The sequence below is a fragment of the Aquarana catesbeiana genome, linkage group LG01 (genome assembly GCF_042186555.1).
Source record: "Aquarana catesbeiana isolate 2022-GZ linkage group LG01, ASM4218655v1, whole genome shotgun sequence".
Taxonomy (NCBI): domain Eukaryota; kingdom Metazoa; phylum Chordata; class Amphibia; order Anura; family Ranidae; genus Aquarana; species Aquarana catesbeiana.
Window position 1 is genome coordinate 983161936 of NC_133324.1, and position 22496 is coordinate 983184431.

At 38.1% G+C, this 22496-nt stretch overlaps 2 protein-coding genes across 2 annotated transcripts in view; both read left to right on the forward strand.

Moving 5' to 3' along the window:
• Positions 1-14545: 14545 nt before the first annotated feature.
• Positions 14546-16537, forward strand: LOC141129163 (serine/threonine-protein kinase SBK1-like). Its single transcript, XM_073617003.1, has 3 exons — positions 14546-14720; positions 15265-15467; positions 15860-16537. The coding sequence occupies exons 1-3, from the start codon at positions 14546-14548 to the stop codon at positions 16535-16537; spliced, it is 1056 nt and encodes a 351-aa protein (XP_073473104.1).
• Positions 16538-17405: 868 nt separating this feature from the next.
• Positions 17406-22496, forward strand: part of LOC141129172 (ribosomal protein S6 kinase alpha-6-like) — a 45455-nt gene continuing 40364 nt past the window's right edge. Inside the window, exon 1 of the mRNA XM_073617012.1 lies at positions 17406-17458. Within this exon, the coding sequence (XP_073473113.1) occupies positions 17406-17458 (53 nt within the window). The remainder of the gene's footprint in view (positions 17459-22496) is intronic.

The window sequence follows — 22496 nt, forward strand, 5'->3', positions numbered from 1 at the left end:
AGGTGTTGAAGCATAGACATTTACCATAACAATACGATCTACCCTGAACAGTTTCAGTCTACACCCAACAAACAATATATAGAGGAGGAACTGAGAACAATGGTGACAGGATTCAGTAATTACAGGAAACAATCAAACAATTGTAGAGGTGATACCTCTACATACCTAGACAAACATTTGACAATGGATTCCAATTCCAACACCCAAAAAATAGTAGAGGTGATCACCTAGACAATGGCTTCCATTTCCACCAACCAACAATGATCTACCAATGGTAATCTTGATCAGTTTGAACCCCCCCCCCCAATAATAACCTCCCATAAGCAGATGTAGAGGTTGTGGTGAAGGTATTGTCAGACTGGTATAACTTGTGGTAAAAGGATGATTAAAGTGGGGTTCCACCCAAAAAACAAAAATACCTGGAAATTCTAAAAAAAAAAAAAAAATTGGGATATTTTTTTTTCACTTACCTCTAAATGCCTGTTGCTAGGTGGTCCCTCGTAGTCTGCCTGTTCCTTTGCCTGGGCTGGTGACATCACTTCCCCCCAGGCACAGGAAGGGCTCCGCTCTGCTCCCTCCCTCCTGTCAATCATCTTGGACCCATTACAGGTCCCAGGTGATTGAGCGGCCAATCACGGCGCGCCGCGCCGCTCGCGCATGCGCAGTGGGTGCCAGGCTGTGAAGCCACAGCCCGGCGCCCACAGTTGAAATGCCGGGACCGACGAGCGGAGGGGGGGGACGAGCGGGGCTTCGATCCCCCGCATCGCTGGACCCTGGGACAGGTAAATTAAAAGTCAGCAGCTGCAGTATTTGTAGCTGCTGACTTTTAATTTTTTTTTTTTGACGGCCCCCCTGGGTGGAACTCCTCTTTAATATACAATGTAATTATCAGTCATGTTATATTAGCCAATCTAATAGAGTAGCTGGTTATTTCCTGCATTTCCTCCACATCTGGTCTATGATTCTCTTTGCCTTGTTCAATAAGATCTGGTAGCATGGAGGTACACTGGTGAGGCCACCTCTTTATCTTGACCTCCAAAAAAGGCTTTGGATTTTACCCATGTCAAGGGATTTATTAACTTCTTCAGTTAAAACAATGTGTCTCCCAATGTGATCTGGTTCTGTCACAATGGCACACGCTCTGTTTTCTGTATTGTGATGTCAAAGTGAACATTTAGAGTAAAGTGGGGCAGATTCCGGGAAACAAAATACAACAAGTACAACGTGACAGTGAAGATACAAAGATCATCATTTCAAGGAAAGTTCCTTCAGATCTCTCCAATGAACATATAAATGTCGGAGCACATGGGGGATTCTTAGAAGGTACATTCTACTAAAAAAAAGACTAGTAATGCATCCCTCAAACTTTATATCTAAATCTTCTACTTATATAAGAGTAGTGTACACCACAAGATTTTGCAAAGCATTTGGGAAGCTTTTGGAGTTTAAGAATCTTTGTTAAGCCTCGTTGTTTAAAGAATAACTTCAGATTCAGGGCCCATTAACAATGAAGAATTTCAACCTTTATCGATTATTGGTTTCCCCCTTTTTATAGTCTCTCGGATGAATATAATTCTATAATAATTTGAAGATTGTATGCTGTAGTTATTATTTATATCTGGAAGCATGTATGTGTTTACTTATACAGATGTTTTATACATGATCTTAAAGTAAAACTCTAATAGCCTAGATCACACTCATGTAGTGACTATTATGAGATCACTTTTTATAGTTTGTAGGCTTATAGCCTCTCGTTGGGTTCCACCCCACCATCGTACCCTTGGGGATTGGATTTGGGAAATGGACAAGCATGTAATGTTTTGAAAAATGTTTGAAAAATATACTTACATTCAATATAATGCTTCTTAAAAGTTTGTAAAGATATGAAGAAATTGGATAGATACATCACTTTCCAATCTCAATCTTAACATCTTCAATACCAGGCACTTTTACCCCCTTCAGCCCAGGGCCAATTTTCAGCTTTCAGCGCTGTCACATTGTGAATGACAATTCCGCGGTCATACAACATTGTACCCACACTAAAGTATCATCATTTTCCTCACACATATAGAACTTTCTTTTGGTGGTATTTAATCCCCACTGGGTTTCTTGTTTTTTGCTAAATAAATGGAAAAAGTGAAAATTTTGCAAAAGAAAATACAAGTTTTTCTTTGTTTCTGTTATAAAAATTTGCAAATAAATATTATTTATTAATGAATTTCGGCCAAAATATATTATGCTACATTTGTGTGGTGAAAATAACCCAAATCAGTGTATATTATTTGATCTGTGTGAAACTTATGGGACATATCTGAAAAATCAATCAATCCTGAACTCTAAAAGGCCCAAAAATGCCAGGACAGTACAGATACCCCTCAACTGACCCTCTTTGGAAAGTAGACAGTCCAATGTATTTAGTAAGAGGCATGGAGAGTTTTCTGAAGTTGTAATTTTATGTTAAAAATGATATATATATATATATATATCTATATATATATATATACACACACATATACATATATATACACACATACACATATATATATATATATATATATAGTGGGGACGGAAAGTATTCAGACCCCCTTAAATTTTTCACTCTTTGTTATATTGCAGCCATTTGCTAAAATCATTTAAGTTCATTTTTTTTCCTCATTAATGTACACACAGCACCCCATATTGTACACACAACACCCCATATTGTACACACAGCCCCCCATATTGTACACAAAGCACCCCATATTGACAGAAAAACACAGAATTGTTGACATTTTTGCAGGTTTATTAAAAAAGAAAAACTGAAATATCACATGGTCCTAAGTATTCAGACCCTTTGCTGTGACACTCATATATATAACCCAGGTGCTGTCCATTTCTTCTGATCATCCATGAGATGGTTCTACACCTTCATTTGAGTCCAGCTGTATTTGATTATACTGATTGGACTTGATTAGGAAAGCCACATACCTGTCTATATAAGACCTTACAGCTCACAGTGCATGTCAGAGCAAATGAGAATCATGAGGTCAAAGGAACTGCCTGAAGAGCTCAGAGACATAATTGTGGCAAGGCACAGATCTGGCAAGGTTACAAAAAAAATTCTGCTGCACTTAAGGTTCCTAAGAGCACAGTGGCCTCCATAGTCCTTAAATGGAAGATGTTTGGGACGACCAGAACCCTTCCTAGAGCTGGCCGTCTGGCCAAACTGAGTATCGGAGGGAGAGCCTTGGTGAGAGAGGTAAAGAAGAACCCAAAGATCACTGTGGCTGAGCTCCAGAGATGCAGTCGGGAGATGGGAGAAAGTTGTAGAAAGTCAACCATCACTGCAGCCTTCTACCAGTTGGGGCTTTATGGCAGAGTGGCCCGACGAAAGCCTCTCCTCAGTGCAAGACACATGAAAGCCTGCATGGAGTTTGCTAAATATAATAATAATAATATATATATAATATAAATATAATAATAATTTTTTTTTTGTGTAATCTCCTCTAATATTTGGGGCTTTGGCTATATTATTCTGAAAAGAATCTTTAAACACATAACCCGCTGGGTTGAATGAAAAAGGAAAAACTGGTGGTGTGTACCAGGCTTTAGACTGGAATATTCCACACACAGGATCGAGACACAAATGTATAATAACAAATGTATCCACCCTGAATAGTCTGAGCCTACACACCCAACAGACAATAGACAGAAGATACGGAGAACTATAGAAATGGTGACACAGTGTGTACTGTAAAACACAACAAACAATAGCGGAGGTGACCCCCCAACCCAGGTGGACAATAGGAACAGTAAATATTGGCAGTTTTATGCTAATAACTACCACAACCAATTCAACTGACAGTGTTAGTTGGGTAGTAAGAAAATGCAGGTGATGAAACAAATAATAATACTATTATTAATATTATCATTAAATATTAATAAACAATATCAGTGATATCAGTCAGCACCCACTTTCCACCGTTCAGTAGGGGGAGGTCAGCAATGAAACTCACATCACAAACTGCAGGTGAAAAATAGTATATTGTACAAAAATTACAGTACAGTGAATAGCTTAGACAATACAATCACACTATAATAAGTTCGACAGAAAACTAACCAACAAGAATATCCCATATTAGCACTCCGAGGAGATTGAACATTCGCTGGTCTCTATGTGTAGGTCAGGTCTCTCTCTTCCATTCTTATCATTGAAGACTCTACCTATTGGTCTAAAGACAACAATCATATCTGTCTCATGAAAGTGATTGGATGACAACCCAAGACCCTTTGATGTGATGGATATCCAATATTAATTAAGATCTCTCCCTGGTATTCAGATTTATATTTAACATTGTTTGTAAAGTTACAAAAAAAAGACCCAGCTCCATTCAGTTCAACTAATGTGTGTGACTTTTATTCTCTAACAGTTTCCATAGTCCGGTATATTCTGATCCTGAAGAAGACATGTAGAAGTTTTTTTTTTAAGTTGTCAACACTCTCAGTCAGTATCACTTCCTGGAGAGAAAGTTTCACATTTTTACCACTCTAAAAGTAAAGAATCCTTTCTTCACTCTAAGGCAGTGGTTCTCAACTCCTGTCCTCAGGACCCACTAACAGGTCAGATTTTAAGTATTACCTTGGGGGGATGCAGACTAGAATATTGCAATCGCTGAGCGGCAAATTTCAGTTATCTTGCAAACCTGGCCCATTAGTGGGTCCTGAGGACAGGAGTTGAGAATCACTGCTCTAAGGTTAAATATCATTTCTTCTAACCTCAAATTATGGCCAAGTGTCCTCTTCAGGGACCTTAAAGTAAACAATTTACCATAATTACTGGAGTCACCTATGATATATTTGTACATTGTAATCATATCTCCTCTTATGCGCCTCTTCTCATAAGTGAATAACTAATCTATGCCATCAATCCTCATAGCTGATCTCCCCCATCCCCCATAGATGAGCTCCTCTATCCCTATAGCTGAGCTCTTAAATCTTCCATAGCTGAACTCCTCCACCCCCCATAGCTGAACTCCTCCACCCCCCATAGCTGAGCTCTTCCATCTCAGATAACTGAGTTCCTTCATCTCCCATAGCTGAGCCCCTCCAACCCTTGCCCCTTATTCATTTATCAAGAAATTTTTTGTAAGATTTTTAAGGTGGACAATCTTTCAACAAATGTCAATACACATGCGTACATTAAAATCCAATCTTTTATTGAAATGTAACCACTAAACAAGAAGTGGATGGTATTAAAAAAAAAGGGCAACGGTAGTGTAGCCATTATTAAAAACAACATACACAACATCTACCCTCTATTAACACAAACCTTAAAAACCATCCACAGCATCATAGTATGACAGATCTAACCCCCCCGGGGGGTCAACAATGATTCTTGTAACACCCTAGTTTTGAGTATTTGAAAATGTTGTGTAGCAATATGTTTCTTGTATTCTAATTTTAGCCCTACTTTTCCCTATTTTTTTTAATGTAGAGCTTTTTTCATTCCACTATGCTTCTCTGTCCTGTAATTACCATTTCCAAAGTTCTTTCTAACTTGAACACCTGTAATAAGCTCCAGGTCATGACATCTCTTGCAAATATAAGTTTGTTGAGCTTTATCTTCTGAAATGACACAACGACTCAGACACTCCAAGATGCCCCACGTGATTCTAAACATTGGCCTGTCAGTTGGTCTGTTAGCATATCAAAGCAGCCGGACATCATGGAGACAACACTGCCTATTACCTGGCTTCCACCTATTCACCTGCGTCTGAAGACAAAGGGTGACCCTAATTATGATGAGCAACATTTGGCTTTCACATAATAATCAAGGAACTAACAGGAGAGCCTTTGTCTTTCTTCGGAGACAGTTGTTGGTCTTGTAAAAAAGTTCTTCACACATCCATACTTAGGTCCATATCCCATATAAACCCATATTAATAGATAAATCTCATTTATTCCCTACAAATACTGACTTTACTGGACAATGACATTGCTTAAAGTGCACCTCAAAAGGCAATCTAAACTTTTAATAACAAAACAAAAAAAATTCAAACCTCTATCTGATTCACTGATTACATATAAAAAGCTATATACCCTAGAACATATTATTCATGCACAGAAAGATAAAAAAAACTGTCATCGACTCCCCTAACACACCCCTCCCCCCAGCAAACGGTGGGAGAGTAGAGGAGGGAAGTTCAGCAATGTTGGGGAAGGCACAAGAGGATCGGTGTCTGCAATAAGGCAGTACAGCCATCCCTCCTGCTAGTAAAAGCCCCTGTTATGAAGTGATGAGGCTGAGTCCCGGTACAGGAGGGTCGGCTGTACTGCCTTATCAGTGAGCCTGGTTGAACACATATCTTGCAGTAGTGATTAATGACACATATATAGAGCATTGTACCATAAATGTCTACTGCATGCTTCCCGTGTATCTCCCTCTATTGGAGGCCATTTTTTAGTAGCTCAATCAATCTCCACAAATAGTACAACCACATGTGTGCTCCTTTCCACTAATTATCTGTGAAATATTTACCAAAGAACTCATTTCTCTAAACTTCTATCAGTGGCAAAAAAAAACAGTGGAGACTTCTCATACTAACTGTGTGGATGAGCAAATTTCCCCATGTCCACCCACTGCTTGTATAAGATTCATGGACACCACAAGAGTCTTTTAGAGAGTTTTGAGCATCTTTATTTAAGACTTTGAAAAGTAACCAGTAAGTTCCCGGACCCATTTACACCTAGATATCCCAACATGGTTTAGGAAGCCAAGTGATATACGGTATATTACCTACTTTATAGTTTCTGAGGTGGATAGAGTTTAGTGTTGAATTTTGTAGAATAAATAAATATATATATATATATATATATATATATATATATATATATATATATATATATATATATATATACACACACATACACACACACACACTGTATGTATATTTATTTTATTATTATTTTATTAAATGAAATACCCAATTGCATAATATTTATTGCAAATAATGATCCATTATATATTATATAAAATATACTATTGGTTAGAATACTAAGACATTTTATACATTACCTTTAGAAATCTCAGCACCTAGAAACTGGTTTCCTTAATTAAATCATTTGAAATTAGTTTCAGGGTAACTTTCCCGCCTCAACACACTGGCACAGTATAAACAAACCCCATTCTTATGGACCTATTGGCCACACCCACCTAGAGCTCAACCCAAAGTCTCCAGACACACATATAGACCTCCATTCCTTACTCAGTGAATCTCATTTTGCTTGTAGCAAAAGTGATTTATTTTCTCCATTGACCACTTCCCACCGGAATAGCTTTGGAGAAGACCATATAGACTTCCTCAGTGATACCAACTTGGAGACATCTATATCTTCATTGTTTAAGGTAAGTCATACAGAACCCCAAAGATCTATAGACCTGATAGTTTTATGCTTTAAAAAGCTGGGATTTTTCTCTGATTGAGGAGATGTATTTAGCAGGAAATGGAATAGTAAAAACTTTTTAATATTCTAAAGGGCCTTTTATTTTAGAGATGGATATATTGATTGAATATCCCCATTATTTTACAATATTTTATTTTAAAAATATTTCAACCTCATGCTTTACATTCAGATGTTCATTCTTCATGTACCGTCAAAAGTAAATTAAACAGTTTAATTTTAGTAAATCTAAAAAATGGATAGTGCTGCGCTAATCCTAGGCATTTATCAAAAAAAAAAAAAAATTTTATTAGTTGATGGTATGTATACAAGACTTGAATGCGTGACTGTTGTTAAAATCTGATAGGCGTAAGGTGGTGTTTAGTTAAAAGGTGTGGTGGCTAAAATGGTGGTAAGTACAATATAAGTACCCCCTGGGATCTGAGCAGGGGTCTAAATCCCGCATAGGGGGGCGGCGATAGTAATGAGTGGGATCAATAAAGTTAGGTGGGATCAAATTAAAAAACAATATAAAACAGTACTACTATACGATAATAATTATAACATGAGTGACTGTCAATAATAAATATAGTGCATAACATTGGGGGTAAATGCATCCACAGTGGGGGGTACCCTATGCTAATTAGTGCTAGTATAAAGTGCAGTGTGAAAGAGCCCATTCAAGGCAGTGAGTAGTGAACTGCTAATTCATACAGTGCAAATGTGCAAAAAAATATATTTATACAAAAAATAAATGAATAATATAGTTTCTCAAATCCGTGTAAAAGGTTTGGCAGGAAAAAAGTCTTATAAAACCAAAACACAAAAGTCCTTAAAAATTCAACAAATTGTGACGACAATGTCTTGACATGCACACGTTGCAGTTAAAGTGCTCCAGTGCAACACATCCAGTGCTTCTTCGTGTGACACCACTCAGGTTAGGTAATGGCCCCTTACCTTTAGGTAATAGGGCAACAGCATATAGCCACAATGACTCTTTAGAGTCACATTAAAAAATGAACAACAGCGAATGTAGTCCAACGAGCGGCGAGCTCGTGTGCCTCTGTGGTGATTGCAGCCTGTCTCGTCCCTACGCGTGACGTCACACCACACGTGACTTCATCAGGGGATCCCCTTGTTCATTTTTTAATGTGAGTACCTATATACTTTTAATAAAAGAGGTTCAATCTACCAAAAACGGGATTACACTATTGGCCTTTTCCTTTTTGCCTATCATCCTTTATATCCCCCGCCCTGGCACTATACCTGAGGGAACCCCATCCCAGGACGTAGGTTGGTGAGGGGCGCGTTGGAGTTCATAGGAGGATTCTAAAGAGTCATTGTGGCTATATGCTGTTGCCCTATTACCTAAAGGTAAGGGGCCATTACCTAACCTGAGTGGTGTCACACGAAGAAGCACTGGATGTGTTGCACTGGAGCACTTTAACTGCAACGTGTGCATGTCAAGACGTTGTCGTCACAATTTGTTGAATTTTTAAGGACTTTTGTGTTTTGGTTTTATAAGACTTTTTTCCTGCCAAACCTTTTACACGGATTTGAGACACTATATTATTAATTTATTTTTTGTATAAATATATTTTTTTGCACATTTGCACTGTATGAATTAGCAGTTCACTACTCACTGCCTTGAATGGGCTCTTTCACACTGCACTTTATACTAGCACTAATTAGCATAGGGTACCCCCCACTGTGGATGCATTTACCCCCAATGTTATGCACTATATTTATTATTGACAGTCACTCATGTTATAATTATTATCGTATAGTAGTACTGTTTTATATTGTTTTTTAATTTGATCCCACCTAACTTTATTGATCCCACTCATTACTATCGCCGCCCCCCTATGCGGGATTTAGACCCCTGCTCAGATCCCAGGGGGTACTTATATTGTACTTACCACCATTTTAGCCACCACACCTTTTAACTAAACACCACCTTACGCCTATCAGATTTTAACAACAGTCACGCATTCAAGTCTTGTATACATACCATCAACTAATAAAATTTTTTTTTTTTTTTTGATAAATGCCTAGGATTAGCGCAGCACTATCCATTTTTTAGATTTACTTACAAGGTCAGGTGCTTACCTTTAACAGTGCATGCAGCTTTTCTATTCTATTTTTAGCCGACTTCATATATGATAGCGCGGGAATAACCCATCTTTATATCAGTTTAATTTTAGGTTGTCCTAATTTTTGCCATTCCTGTAAATTTTGCTATTCTTCTCTGTCTTTTTTTGGACATAGCAAGTATTTTTCCTATTCTCTTAATTTTCACTTTCACCATATTTTACAATGACAACCTAACAATACAGATGTCTTAGCAGAAAGTTAAGTAGAAAAAAAAATATAAAACTTTTTGTTTTTATTGTTCCCTGAATTAAAATGATTTACATTATTTTTCCTTTGTTCACTTGCCTGTTGTGGTCCTTCATATGGGATTAGATTATTTTCTTTTGTAAAGAAATCCATAGATTGATTGATTGAATATCCACATTATTTTGCAATATTTTGATTTTAGAACCCAACCAACCTCATGCATTATATTCAGATTTTCTATCTTCATGTCCCCTTGAAATAAAATTAAACAGCTCCATCTTAGGATGTCTGTTAGATGGTAGATTAGCAGTTGCATGTTAAATGCAATTCAAAATCAAAAGTTTTTCATCTTTCACTATATGTTACAATGACAACCTAACAATACAGAAATCTTAGCAAAAAGTTAAAAAGAAAACTTTTTTGTTTTTAATGTTCCCTAAATGTAAATTATTTAAATTATTTTCCTTTTTTTGCCTGTTGTGTCCCTACAAGTGGGATTAGATTATTTTCTTTTGATTAGAGATCCATATATATTGATTGAATATCCACATTATTTTTGCAATATTTTGTTTTTAGAACCCAACCAACCTCATGCATTATATTCAGATGTTCTTTCTTCATGTACCCTTGAAATAACATTAAACAGTTCCATCTTAAGTTGTCTGTTAGATTGTATATTAGCAACTGCATGTTCACCATCAAAAGTTCTCTGTCTTTTTTGTACTTCCAAGTGTTTTCCTAATTTCACCCCAGACAAAGGTTTTAATGTTGAAAAAAATGTAAAAAACCGCACTATGAGAACTAAAAACTAAATTAGGAAGGTGATGGCAAGATGATTAACACCCAACCATCACTTAGGGAGCAGCAATGAATATGTACAGCATCAATACACACACAAAAGGAAAAAATTAAAAATCGCGCTGCCCTTAAACATTATTAGATAGTGAGTATGACATCTATATATAAACCTACGTGATAAGTGTTACATGTGTATATATGAACCAAGACCAATAGATAACAAACAGGGAAATTAATATACCATGCCGGTAATATTAAACAATAATAAAATAATAATCTGCTATTGAATTGTCTATCGATCACTGGTCATTTGTCATTGTACACGTTAAATGTCATTTTTATTATTGTTTAATATTACCAGCATGGTATATTAATTTCCCTGTTTGTTATCTATTGGTCTTGGTTCATATATACACATGTAACACTTATCACGTAGGTTTATATATAGATGTCATACTCACTATCTAATAATTTCTAAGGGCAGCGCGATTTTTAAAGGTTTTAATGTTCCCTTAATTTAAATTATTTTTCTTTATTTCACTTGCCTGTTACTGCCCTACAAGTGGGATTGAATGTGTTTTTTAATTTATTTTTTTAGAGATCCGTATATTAATTGAATATTCAGGATCTTTTTTTAGCATATAACCACCCCCATGCATACATTGAGGTGTTCTTTCTTCATGTATTCTTGAAATAAAATGAAACAGAAGTGGGGACAGTGGCGTTTTAGCAGCACAGTGGCTGCAACTGATGATCTTTTTTCAATAAGTGGGGCTGAGTGAGGTTGTGGCTGTATTTTTTATTACAGAGCACACAGCATTACAGCACATAGATAGCACTAGTGTATTTAACTGCTTGAGGGGCTTATTTTGGGCCTGTCTGGTTCACATGTATGTGTTTTGGTGGCCCACATTTGCACAGGCACAGCAGCCTATTCATTTGAATGGGCTGCCATGCCTGCGTTTCCTGCAAATAAAATGTGCATGCATCATGTAATAGGCTGCGCACACCTATGCCCACCAAGCAGTGAAATACAGCACTGTCTGTTCATTCTGCTTTTGCACCATGTGACTTACCTGCAGTTCCTGCACCGGCAAACTTCCTGCATTTTTTAGATGTTTAGGCCACTCTTTTAAAAACACAGTGCGTTTGTGTGTGCAGGAACTGCAGGTAAGTTGCATTGTGCAAAAGCAGAATGGATTTCAAGGCCACTACATTTGTAAAATGCTGCATGAACCTTTTTTTCTGCAGGAAATGCAGGTATGGCAGCCCATTCAAATCAATAGTCTGCTGTGCCTGCCCAAATGTGGGCCGTCAAAACACATAAATGTGAATGTGCGATGTGACAATGGCTTCAATGTAATTGGGGTGCTGTGATGTGTAAAGGGGAACGATGACATGAAGGGGACTGTAATGTAATGGGGGTGCTGTGATGTGTAAAGGGGCACTATAATGTGGAAATGTCTGTAATGTAATGGAGTGCTGTGACATGAAAGGGAACTGAGGTCACCGTGGGACTGCTGTGTGTTTTTTTTAGATAATTCTGTGTGTGTCTGTTTTTTTTGAGATGTTGGGTTGAAGAGCAAAATTGCATTGGGGGGGCAAAAAATTTGCCCAAATGTTTAATAACCACATTAAAGATGGCCCTGACTGTAATCTATGCCATCAATTCTCATAGCTGATCTCCTCCATCCCCTATATATGAGCTCCTCTATCCCCATAGCTGAGCTCCTCCATCCCCTATAGATGAGCACCAATATCCCTATAGCTAAGCTCCTCCATCCCCCGTGGCTGAGCTCTTCCATCTCCCATAGCTGAACTCCTCTATGTCCCATAGCTGAACTCCTCCATCTCCCATGGCTGAACTCCCCATAGCTGATCTTCTCCATCCCCTTATAGCTGAGTTCCTCCATTCCCCTATGGCTGTTCTGGAGTATTTCTGACTATGACTATTTCTGAATATCTTTGAATATTTTTGAATGTTTTCAAATATTTTGAAAAATAATAGAACAATTTTGAATATTTTTGAAACCTAGATGATAATGTATTAACTATGCGGATGTTGTTACTATTTAATATGGTAACTTGGCCTAGGTTTGCATGTTTGTTTGTTTTTTTCCTTTCTTTTCTTGGTGTTTTTTGTTATTAGATGTTTATTTTTTGTAAAAATATTTGAAATAAAAAAATAAATAAAAAACAATTAAAACAAACTTTACATGGCTAAAGTGTGCCAATGTATTTTACTTCAGAATGTTTGGAATATAGCGGTTGATAAAAATGTTCATTGCATAATAATTATAACAATCAGTAAGATTACTTGGTTTCAGGCTGAGGTTTCAACCCTCCACACAACAAAACAGAATACACAAACCCCATTGATATGGACCTACCTGCCCCACCCTTCTCGATCTCTTTCCAAACTCTCCAGTCTTATGGTAATGAGCAGCTCCTGTGTGCCGGCCAATCAGAATCTCCCATCAATTAGCAAAAGCCACTCTCTCCTCCCATATAAACCCCACATATATCCAGCCTTACTTCCACTTATCTTACTATTACTTGAAGCAATAGTGAGTTTGTTTTTCCATTGGCTATTTCATATTGCAATTATTTCAAGAAAAATTGACAAGTTGGGAAGTCTACAAAGATTCCATTAGTGAAGACCGAGTGGTAAACCATCTGCACCTTCATTTTCTAAGGTTTGTCCTTTAGAGCAGTATAGTTATTCCCTCTAAAATTATAGGATTTTTCTTTTTGAACCTGCAGTCTACAGATAACTTAGCATTGAGATAAATAAACAAACTATTTAATGTTCTTTAAATTTGAATAGATTTTTCTTATTTCACTTGCCATGTATGGTCAGAGCAGATATCCATCTATGGCTATTTTACAACACTGGCTGTTAGTGTATTGTATGGTTCTTGGTGTAGATGTTCAGGGGCCACCACCACCTATTGACACATAGGTGCAAATATGCTACTTGATATTTTTTTAATAGATTTTATGACTTTGCAAAAACAAAATTTTTACTTTTACTTCTATGAGTGTTGTGTGCCAATTAAGTCCATGGACTGCGGTCCAAAACTGAATACTTTTTTGTTTCTTTCAATCTATATTGATTTTTATTATTTCACTTGCCATTTATGGTCAGTAGAGATCAATATACAGATTGGAAATCCACAATATGTTGCAATGCTTATTTTTTTTTAATACAACCAACCTGATACATGGAGATGATCTGTCTTCATATATCTATGAAGTAAAATTAAAATGTGAAATCTTAGATTGTCTGATAATTCCATGATCCATCAGTTGGGTGTGAAAGCACAATACAATTTTTTTTTAGTATATTTTTTTTAATAGTACTTTGGGTTTCAAATTCCACCATTCCAATTTGTTTTTAATTTACACAAAAGTGGTCTAATTTCTCTTATGCCTTATTGTTACAATACCAGTGACATTCACACATCTATTTGTGACTAGAATGTTGGTCATTCTAACCAGCCGATCTCTACAAGTCTTGTAGTTTAGAGATCAGCTTCAGCCAAAACCCATTTCTTGGTTTGTAATCTCTGTCAGCTTTTTTTTTAACAAAGAAAAAAGATGCAAAAACAAAAAGAGAAGTAGAAGATAAAATGGGAGAATACAAAAACCCTTCAGTATCAATATTTCCTCTTTCTTAAACATAACCATGTATAAAGTCTAATCCTATGTATTTCTATACCTGCCTTTATATCTTTCCTCCCGTCTTATATAAATACTAATATCGTTATTTTTCCTAAAACTCTATTGGACTCCCTTAAAACATAAATCTTAAAATCTCTGTCTGCTTTTAATTGTCATGTGTTCATGTTGGTGAGACTTCATTGGTAACCACACTGAATATGTCATCTCCCCAACCGGGATCCATATGGTTATAAAATACTGACCCTAGATGCTGGGCAATATTCAGAGGGATGTTTAATGCTTTTTTTGTTTTTGTGATTCTAGAATGGCTTCTAACATCCATGAAGTTACCAAGAACACCGCAAGACATGTCCTCCAACTCATCACCCAGATGTCCGAAAATCTGAAGATGATGGAGGTTTCAGAGCACTTTGACCCCATCCAAGAACTTGGGTCGGGGTCATATGGAAAGGTCCTCCTGGCCAAACATCGGAGTTCAGGTAAATGTTATAGTTTAATTCATGTAAGGAAATTAATTTCTTAGTATTAGTCGTGCTTTTGAATCATATTAATTTAATGGAACTAGTGTAAGAAAACTTTTAAAAAATGCTAAATTGCCAGCAGGTAGAAGAGACTTGTATGTTTGTTCTGGAAAAAAAATGCAGAGTCTGACATCCAAGATCCAAGAATCAATAGAATTGCTTATCTGTAGACAATCAGTAGGACAACTTTGAAGCCACGTGTACACACAATTTGTTTAGCTTGTGAATATTATCCTGAGCATTGTGTACAGGAAACAATCACAAAGCATTAACCTTGCTTTAAGCAGCATTTTTTTAAGTTCCTAAAGCTGCTTCCAAGTACCTTTTCAAAGTAAGTTCTTAAAGCATCCCTCACTTCCAGTTTTAGGGCGATGATTATGTAACTTAATTAATGTCACTGCTGTAGATTTAATCAAGCATTTAGCACACTTTAAAAGGCTTTTAGCAAGTTTCTGCGTCTGTTTATGTTACTAATTCTTTTTTCTCTCTCTCTGTTTGACAGGTCAGTTAGTGGCTGTGAAGCTGCTTAGCAAACAGAAGATCCCAATGGACAACTTCCTGGTTGAATATGGGATGTCTATCAGCCTCAGCGGCCATCCCAACATCATCACGACCCATGAAGTTGCCTTTCATACAAACAGAGACTACGTCTTTGTCCAGGAGGTGGCGACAGCTGGAACTCTTCATTCCTTAATACAGCCAAATGTAAGTTTGTATGAAAAATGAATAATCCTTACATTAAGAAAATATATCATCTCTGCCCTCAATATCTTTAAAGTATTTCTGAGGTTTAAGGACTCCCCACTCATTACAGTGAGTTGGGTTGGATATTGTATCATTTGATTTATAGGCTTGATTTTAGATATGTAATGTTCTCAGCTGTGAAGCAAGGTTAAGAAAGATAGTCCTGGATTTTGCACCATCAATGGTGATTCTCATATTTGTATACCAACAGGTTTCCTTTAAGCATCCTTTCAAGTGTATTGAGCTAATATTCTATGTCCCTGTATGATGGATAAGATAGGCTTCTTATTTGATTACATTTTGCCATGGTGGTGTCTAGTAACTAATTTTGTCCTGTTTTCTTCTTGTTATAGGTTGGTTTAAATGAAGAGACAGTAAAGAAGTGCATTCCTCAGATAGCCAGTGCATTGCAATACATGCACAACAAAGGGATGGTCCACTGTGATATCAAGCCAGACAATATCCTGCTAATGGACTTTGAATGTAATATTATCAAAGTGGCAGACTTTGGACTGGCAAGGCTCCAGGGAACTGAAGCACCATCCTTGTCCGGGTTCATACCCTACACAGCTCCGGAACAGTGTAACTTGAAACCAGGAGAACAATTGCTTCTACACCCGAGCATTGATATCTGGGCCTTTGGGGTCATGGTTTACATCGCTATGACTGGATACTTTCCTTGGCTAGGAGCAGAGGTTCATGATCCAATGTACAGAGAATTTGCTTGGTGGCAAGTCAGAAAGGATCTGACCTTAGCACCGGAAAAGTGGAGGGAATTCTCTCTTGAAGCCAGGAAAATGTTCTGGGACCTTTTGGCCCTCAATGCATCCGAGAGGTGCTCAGCCATGGACATTCTAATATATCTTCATGTACCATGGAAAACAGAAAATTATACAAGGAACACTGCAATACATATGGCCTACAGAGAACATGATGTACATTCCGGAGCTACAGCAAGTGCCGCCTTGTGTCTTCTACCTGATCACGAGACAACTTCACTTTCCATAGGAGCTGAGGTGGAAATTTCATAAAAAATTTTGATCACCTGGTAATCAAGGGACCAAATTGCTGAATGAACGCTGGGGATTTGTAAAAGTGACATAGTTGAGGGTAAGAACGTAGAAATCGTAGAACACTGTTGATTTTTTGCTCACGTGATTGCTTATCTACAGTATTGTTTTTTGGGAATTATGGATCAAAGCATCATAAAACTGTAAGATGGCCCTGGAAGTGATATGTTTCAGGAAAAAAAAATCATAGTGTGGGAAAAACTCTATATGATAGGTAGGGTAGAGTCAAACGTTAGGTCCGAGTTCAAATTGAACATTCTCGGTTTGGCTGTTTTATAGAAGATCTGAAATTTAAGGATATTTGGCTGGAATTCCTCCCACCAAAATGTCCCCCAATGCATTTCTTTAGCTAACGCTGGCTAAGGTCATATACTTGACCTCTAGTCAGGTGCAAGATGTCAGCAAATGTTGGGTCACAGAATAATTTCAGCCCATACACTGTAAAGGCTGACATTGCAGCACCCTTTTGTCAGTGTGTTGGTGAATTTAGTGTGAGTGAAGGACAACTGACATTTGTTAAAGTGATTGTAAACCCTTATAATCCACTTTGTACTACAGGTAAGCCTATAATAAGGCCTAGAATGAGGCTTACTTGTAGCTACCCTGGATATCTCCTAAACCTGCACAGTTTAGGAGATATCCCCAGTATCAGCATGTGCCGACATCATCGGCACATGTGCATTGAAGCAATGGTACGTTTGTGCTATTGCTTCAGCTAGTGTGCCGTTACTGGCGGCTCCTACGTGCATGTGTGGGAGTGACGTCATTGTGGCTTAGGCCAATCACAGCGCCAGAGCCCGTGCGATACCCAGAAGTAACTCCTGGAGCGATGTCACCAGCTGGAGCTGTGTACTGGGACCGCTTCCGGGGCTTCCATCTAAGGTGAGTATTTCATAATGAGTTTGTATGCCATACATACTAGCTCATTATTTCTTTGTCTTGCAGGTTATTATTTTTTGTTTTTTAGTGGGTTTACAACTACTTTAAAGGGAAAGACGGGTTAGTGTTGTGTGCTTTCAGTATGGTGCTTTAAACTGTATTCAGTGTTATATGTATTAGTATATTGTATGCTGTATACAGTTTTCTATTGATGCTTTTATAGTAAATTGCAGTATCTGTGGCTTTGGAGAGTGGAGGGTAAGCCCCTTGTATTCACTGCAATATAAAAAGACCCAATAGTTCATTTTAGGAATGCTTTTTTAATTTTGTGGCGTTACTTAACATTTTGTTAATAGTAGCTAGTTTGTTTTCTTTTAAATTTGTCTTAGTGTTTTGAGTGGGAGTTTTTAGATTTATTTTGTTTTGTTTGGGTCATTTATTTATATAACCAACCCCAGCATTAGGTTTGAGCCAAACTGCCCTGGGTTATGTTCAAACAGGGTTTGGGGAACTTCAAAGAAGATCAGATGGCAAACCTGAACCCCATTGAAATCAATGGAAGCAGAATCTGTCAAATTAAACATGGCCATTTTCTGGGCAAAGGGTTTAAAAAAAAAAAAAAAAACAAACAGCATGGGGGGCCTGTCTTGAGTAACATTCACAAATTCAAAAAAATCAATTTGACTAATATTCACAAAAGGAAAACTGTGTTACATTGCCATTTCCTTTGCTATTTAACAAAAAAGTTTGCAGACCCCCCTCCAAAGGTCCCCAAAAATAGTATCCTCTTCCATCATCTCCATTCTCAATATTTCTCCTCCTCCATCTCTATTCTAACTCCTCCTACATCTCCATCTTCATTTTCACTCCTCATCCTTTATCTCCTTTCTCACTCCTCCTCTTCTCCATTCTCACTCTTCCATCTCCATTCTTGCTCTTCCTTCTCCATACTTCTCCACCTCCTTCATCTCTGTTCTAAATCCTTCTCCCTTCCCATGTTCATTCTCACTCTTCCATCTCCATTCTCAATACTTCTCCTCCTCATTCATTTCTAGTCAAATTGCTCCTCTTTCTCCATCTTTTTTCTCACTCCTCCATCTGCATTCTCATTCCTCCTCCATTCTCATTCCTTGTCATGGAAAGGTGTGCCTTACAATGGTGGCATTGATTTGTCTACCTTGATACCGTATATCTTTGTATGACTTAACAATAATCACCAGTGATTTTTTTGTACTGATGACTTTATAAGATAGTTACTGAAGCTAACTTCTGCTCTTTCTACTTATTTTTACTACTTCCGAGTGTCACAACCCGGGGCAACAAACATCAGTGCCAAGTCTCCAGACATTACATCATCAACGTAGAAATGAAGAATATATCCAGACAACGAGAAATTCCAGCAAAAGACCCAGAAGCTACCAAACATCACCCCCGATTGTCGCCACCACCTTATTGTCACCAGCATCTTATCAATCGTCACAAACATCTGACAGATGACCAAAGACTGAACACCTTGCATCTTTTCTCTTTTATATATATATCTTTTATATACTTATGTCAAATCTGTAATAAATTAATAAGACTTTTTCAGCATATACTTGGTGTTTTGTCTGATCTCTTATACTCCAGTATGTGCCTTCAAGTTAGGCCTCACTGACTAAGATAACTCCACAACTCTCCTTCCCCCCTCTATTCGTACTCCTCATCCTTCATTCTACCTCCTCATCCATTCTCAATTCTCTTCCTCCTCCTTTATTCTTAGTTCTCCTCCTCCTCCTCTATTTTCACTCAACCTCCTCTATTCTCAGTCCTCCTCCATTCTTAGTCCTCCTCTTTCAGTGCCACTTCTGCTCCTCTTCCTCCTTCTCCCCCAATTTCATTCCTCCTCCTCCTTCTCCATTCTCAACCCTGTTCAGGGGCGTTGCTAGGTGGCAAAAAGACCAGGGGCTTCAGCCTGAAGTCCAAGGCCAACACGGGGGGCTCTAGGGCGCTGTTCTTGAAATTAATTCTGGACATATGTCTAAGCAATATCTTTAAATATAGTTTCAATATAATAACAATAATACATATAATAATAAAGAAGGACGGAATTGTAAAGAGCTGTGCAAACTGTTGGCGCTATATAAATCCTGTATAATGATAATAATTTGGCTATAGGTGCAACAATTGGAAAATTGGACAACATAGTTAATCAATTATTATAACAACTGTATACTAATAATAATATTTTTGGACATCACGTGATGTCAAAGGGGGCGGTACCACCGGGTGACATAGCCTGTTCGCCCCACCCCCTGCCTATATAAGAACTGTCAAAGTGCACAGCGGGCAGTTGGCTGGGATTCGTCCCAGAAGGTGGAGTGGGGGTTTTTTTTCTATTTTTCAGGTCTGTCGGGTGTCCTTATTGACGATGGATTACATTGAGGGACATTTTTTTTATTTTTATTTTTTAATAAAGGATTTGTCAAAAACTGTGTCTTGTGGTTTTTGTTTTTTGACACTTTTTTGGTGAATGGGTAATGGTATGCTGTACCTGATACCCACTCACATGGGGGGGGCGGGATCCAATAAGGCCACTGTCCACAGACCCCGACAACCACAGCTCAGGGTTGCTGTGGCATGTTCTATACATTGAACAGATGCGCCATTTTACAGGCAGACTAAGGGGACCCCCCAGGTATGGTATTTAAAGGAATTTTTCATTTTTATTGTTTCACTTTAGGCATCTTTAAAATCACTGCTCCTTAAAAAAAAACAATTGTTTTAAAAACTTTTTCTTGCATTGATACATGTCCCCCAGGGCAGTGCCTGGGTCTCCATACACTTTGTGTGGCAATAACTTGCATATTAGCCTTTAAAATTAGGACTTTTTATTTTTCATGTTTGTGTCCCATAGACTTTAATAGAGTTTGCATGTTGGCTAGAACTTTTTGCTTGTTTGAGATGTTCTGCTGCGAACTGAACGGGGAGGTGTTTGGATTATCCCTACTCCCTTGTTATCTCTCGCCTTGACTAATGCAACTCCATTCTCATTGGCGTACCTCTTCATAGGCTATCCACCCTTCAGTCTGTCATGAATGCTGCTGGCAGACTTATCCACCTTACCAACCACTCAGTGTCTGCCAACCCTCTCCGTCAATTCCTTTGCTGGCTCCCAATCACCCAAATTAAATTCAAAATACTAACTACAACATACAAAGCCATTCACAACTCTGCCCCGAGCTACATCACCAATCATGTCTCCAAATATCACCCAAATCGCCCTCTCTGCTCCTTTCAAGACCTCCTACTCTCAAGCTCTCTTGTCTCCTCCTCCAATCTGTCTGGCTATCTCCTACTCCTGCAGGCAATCCCTGAAAACTTATCTCCTTAGGGAAGCCTATCATTCCTCCAACTAATCTTTTACCACTTCCATCAGCTCATTCCCCACAGTTACAACCTTTTGTACCACCTGCCCCACCTTATTAGATTGTAAGCTATTCTGGGCCTCGTAATCCTCTTGTATTTTATTGTATTGTAATGGTATTGTCTCCCTGTTAATGTAAAGCACTATGTAAACTGTTGGCGCTATATAAATACTGTATAAAAATAATAATGATACCTTATTCATATAAAGGCAGTAATTATATGTAGAAAAATCCAACAGGTTGGTTCTACCCAAGACAATCAATAGATCAACTTGGGTATAGATCGACTTAGGTACAATCAGCCTGCCCTTACATGGATTGAAAACTCGGGTGGTCCCTGCTGAATCGGCCTGATTGTGATCCATGTACTGGAATATTCCGTACACAGGATTTCAGACACAAACTTTATAATAACAATGGTATCTGCCCTGAATAATCAGAGTCTACACCCAATAGACAATAGACAGGAGATATGGTGGACAATGGTGATGGGATAGACTACAAACAGTAAACATACAATGAACAATAGTACAGGTGAACCCTCCCAGGCAGACAATAGGAACAGTAAACAATGACAGTATTATGCCAATAACTACCGAAAACCAATTCAACAGAAATACCATTTTTTTTTACCACAAATGATTCTGCCTTTCTGAAAAAAATACAGTGCATTTAGTGGACGCAAAATCTAAATATAAAAATATATCAAATTAAAAAATCATTGTTAAGGCTTTTAAAAGTAACAAAAAAAACAGCTTTTTTTCCTTTAGAGCATAAAAAAATCTGAAAAAAAATTAGAACTGTAAGGCTTTTTACAAAAACAAAAAAACATGCCTGATGACAATAAAACCAAACTGAAAAGAAAAATCCAAGAAAATAAAGCATGTTGTGTCTTTCTCCTCTCTCCTCTCCTCTCTCTCTTCTATCTCCTTTCTCTCCTACCTCTCTCTCACCTCTCTCTCCTCTCTCTCTCACCTCTCTCTCTCTCTCTCTCTCACACACCTCTTTCTCACCTCTCTCTCTCCTCTCTCTCTCCTCTCTCTCTCTCTCTCTCTCTCTCTCACCTCTCTCCCCCCCTTTTTCTCTCTCCCCCCTTTCTCTCTCTCCTTTCTCTCTCTCTCTCCTTTCTCTCTCTCTCTCTCCTTTCTCTCTCTCTCTCCTTTCACTCTCTCTCTCACCCCTCTCTATCTCCTCTCTCCTCTCTCTCCTCTCTCTCTCACCTCTCTCACCTCTCTCTCTCTCACCTCTCTCACCTCTCTCTATTCCCTCTCGCCCTGCAGATGTTTGTTGGCTGTCCCTCCTCTACACTGAATCCAGGGCTGGGACCGATCATGTGACCAGACTGGAGCACACTCAGAATTGTTAAAGTGTAAGTCCACCCCAACATTAAAATCCTGGCATCTACAGACATCCACAATCTAACGCTAACCTATCTAAGAAATCAGTATACATACCTTTTTTGAAGCCGATCCAATCTGGTCTCCAGCGGCGGAAGCTCTGCAGAGGACACAGCCGACAAAGGATGTGAAATGAATGGGGAGTGACGTCACCCATAGAGTTACTATGGGGCTTCCGTTGTCTGCTGTGTCCTCTGCACCCACCTCCACAGCAAAGCCGCAGGTGACAGCTCAATG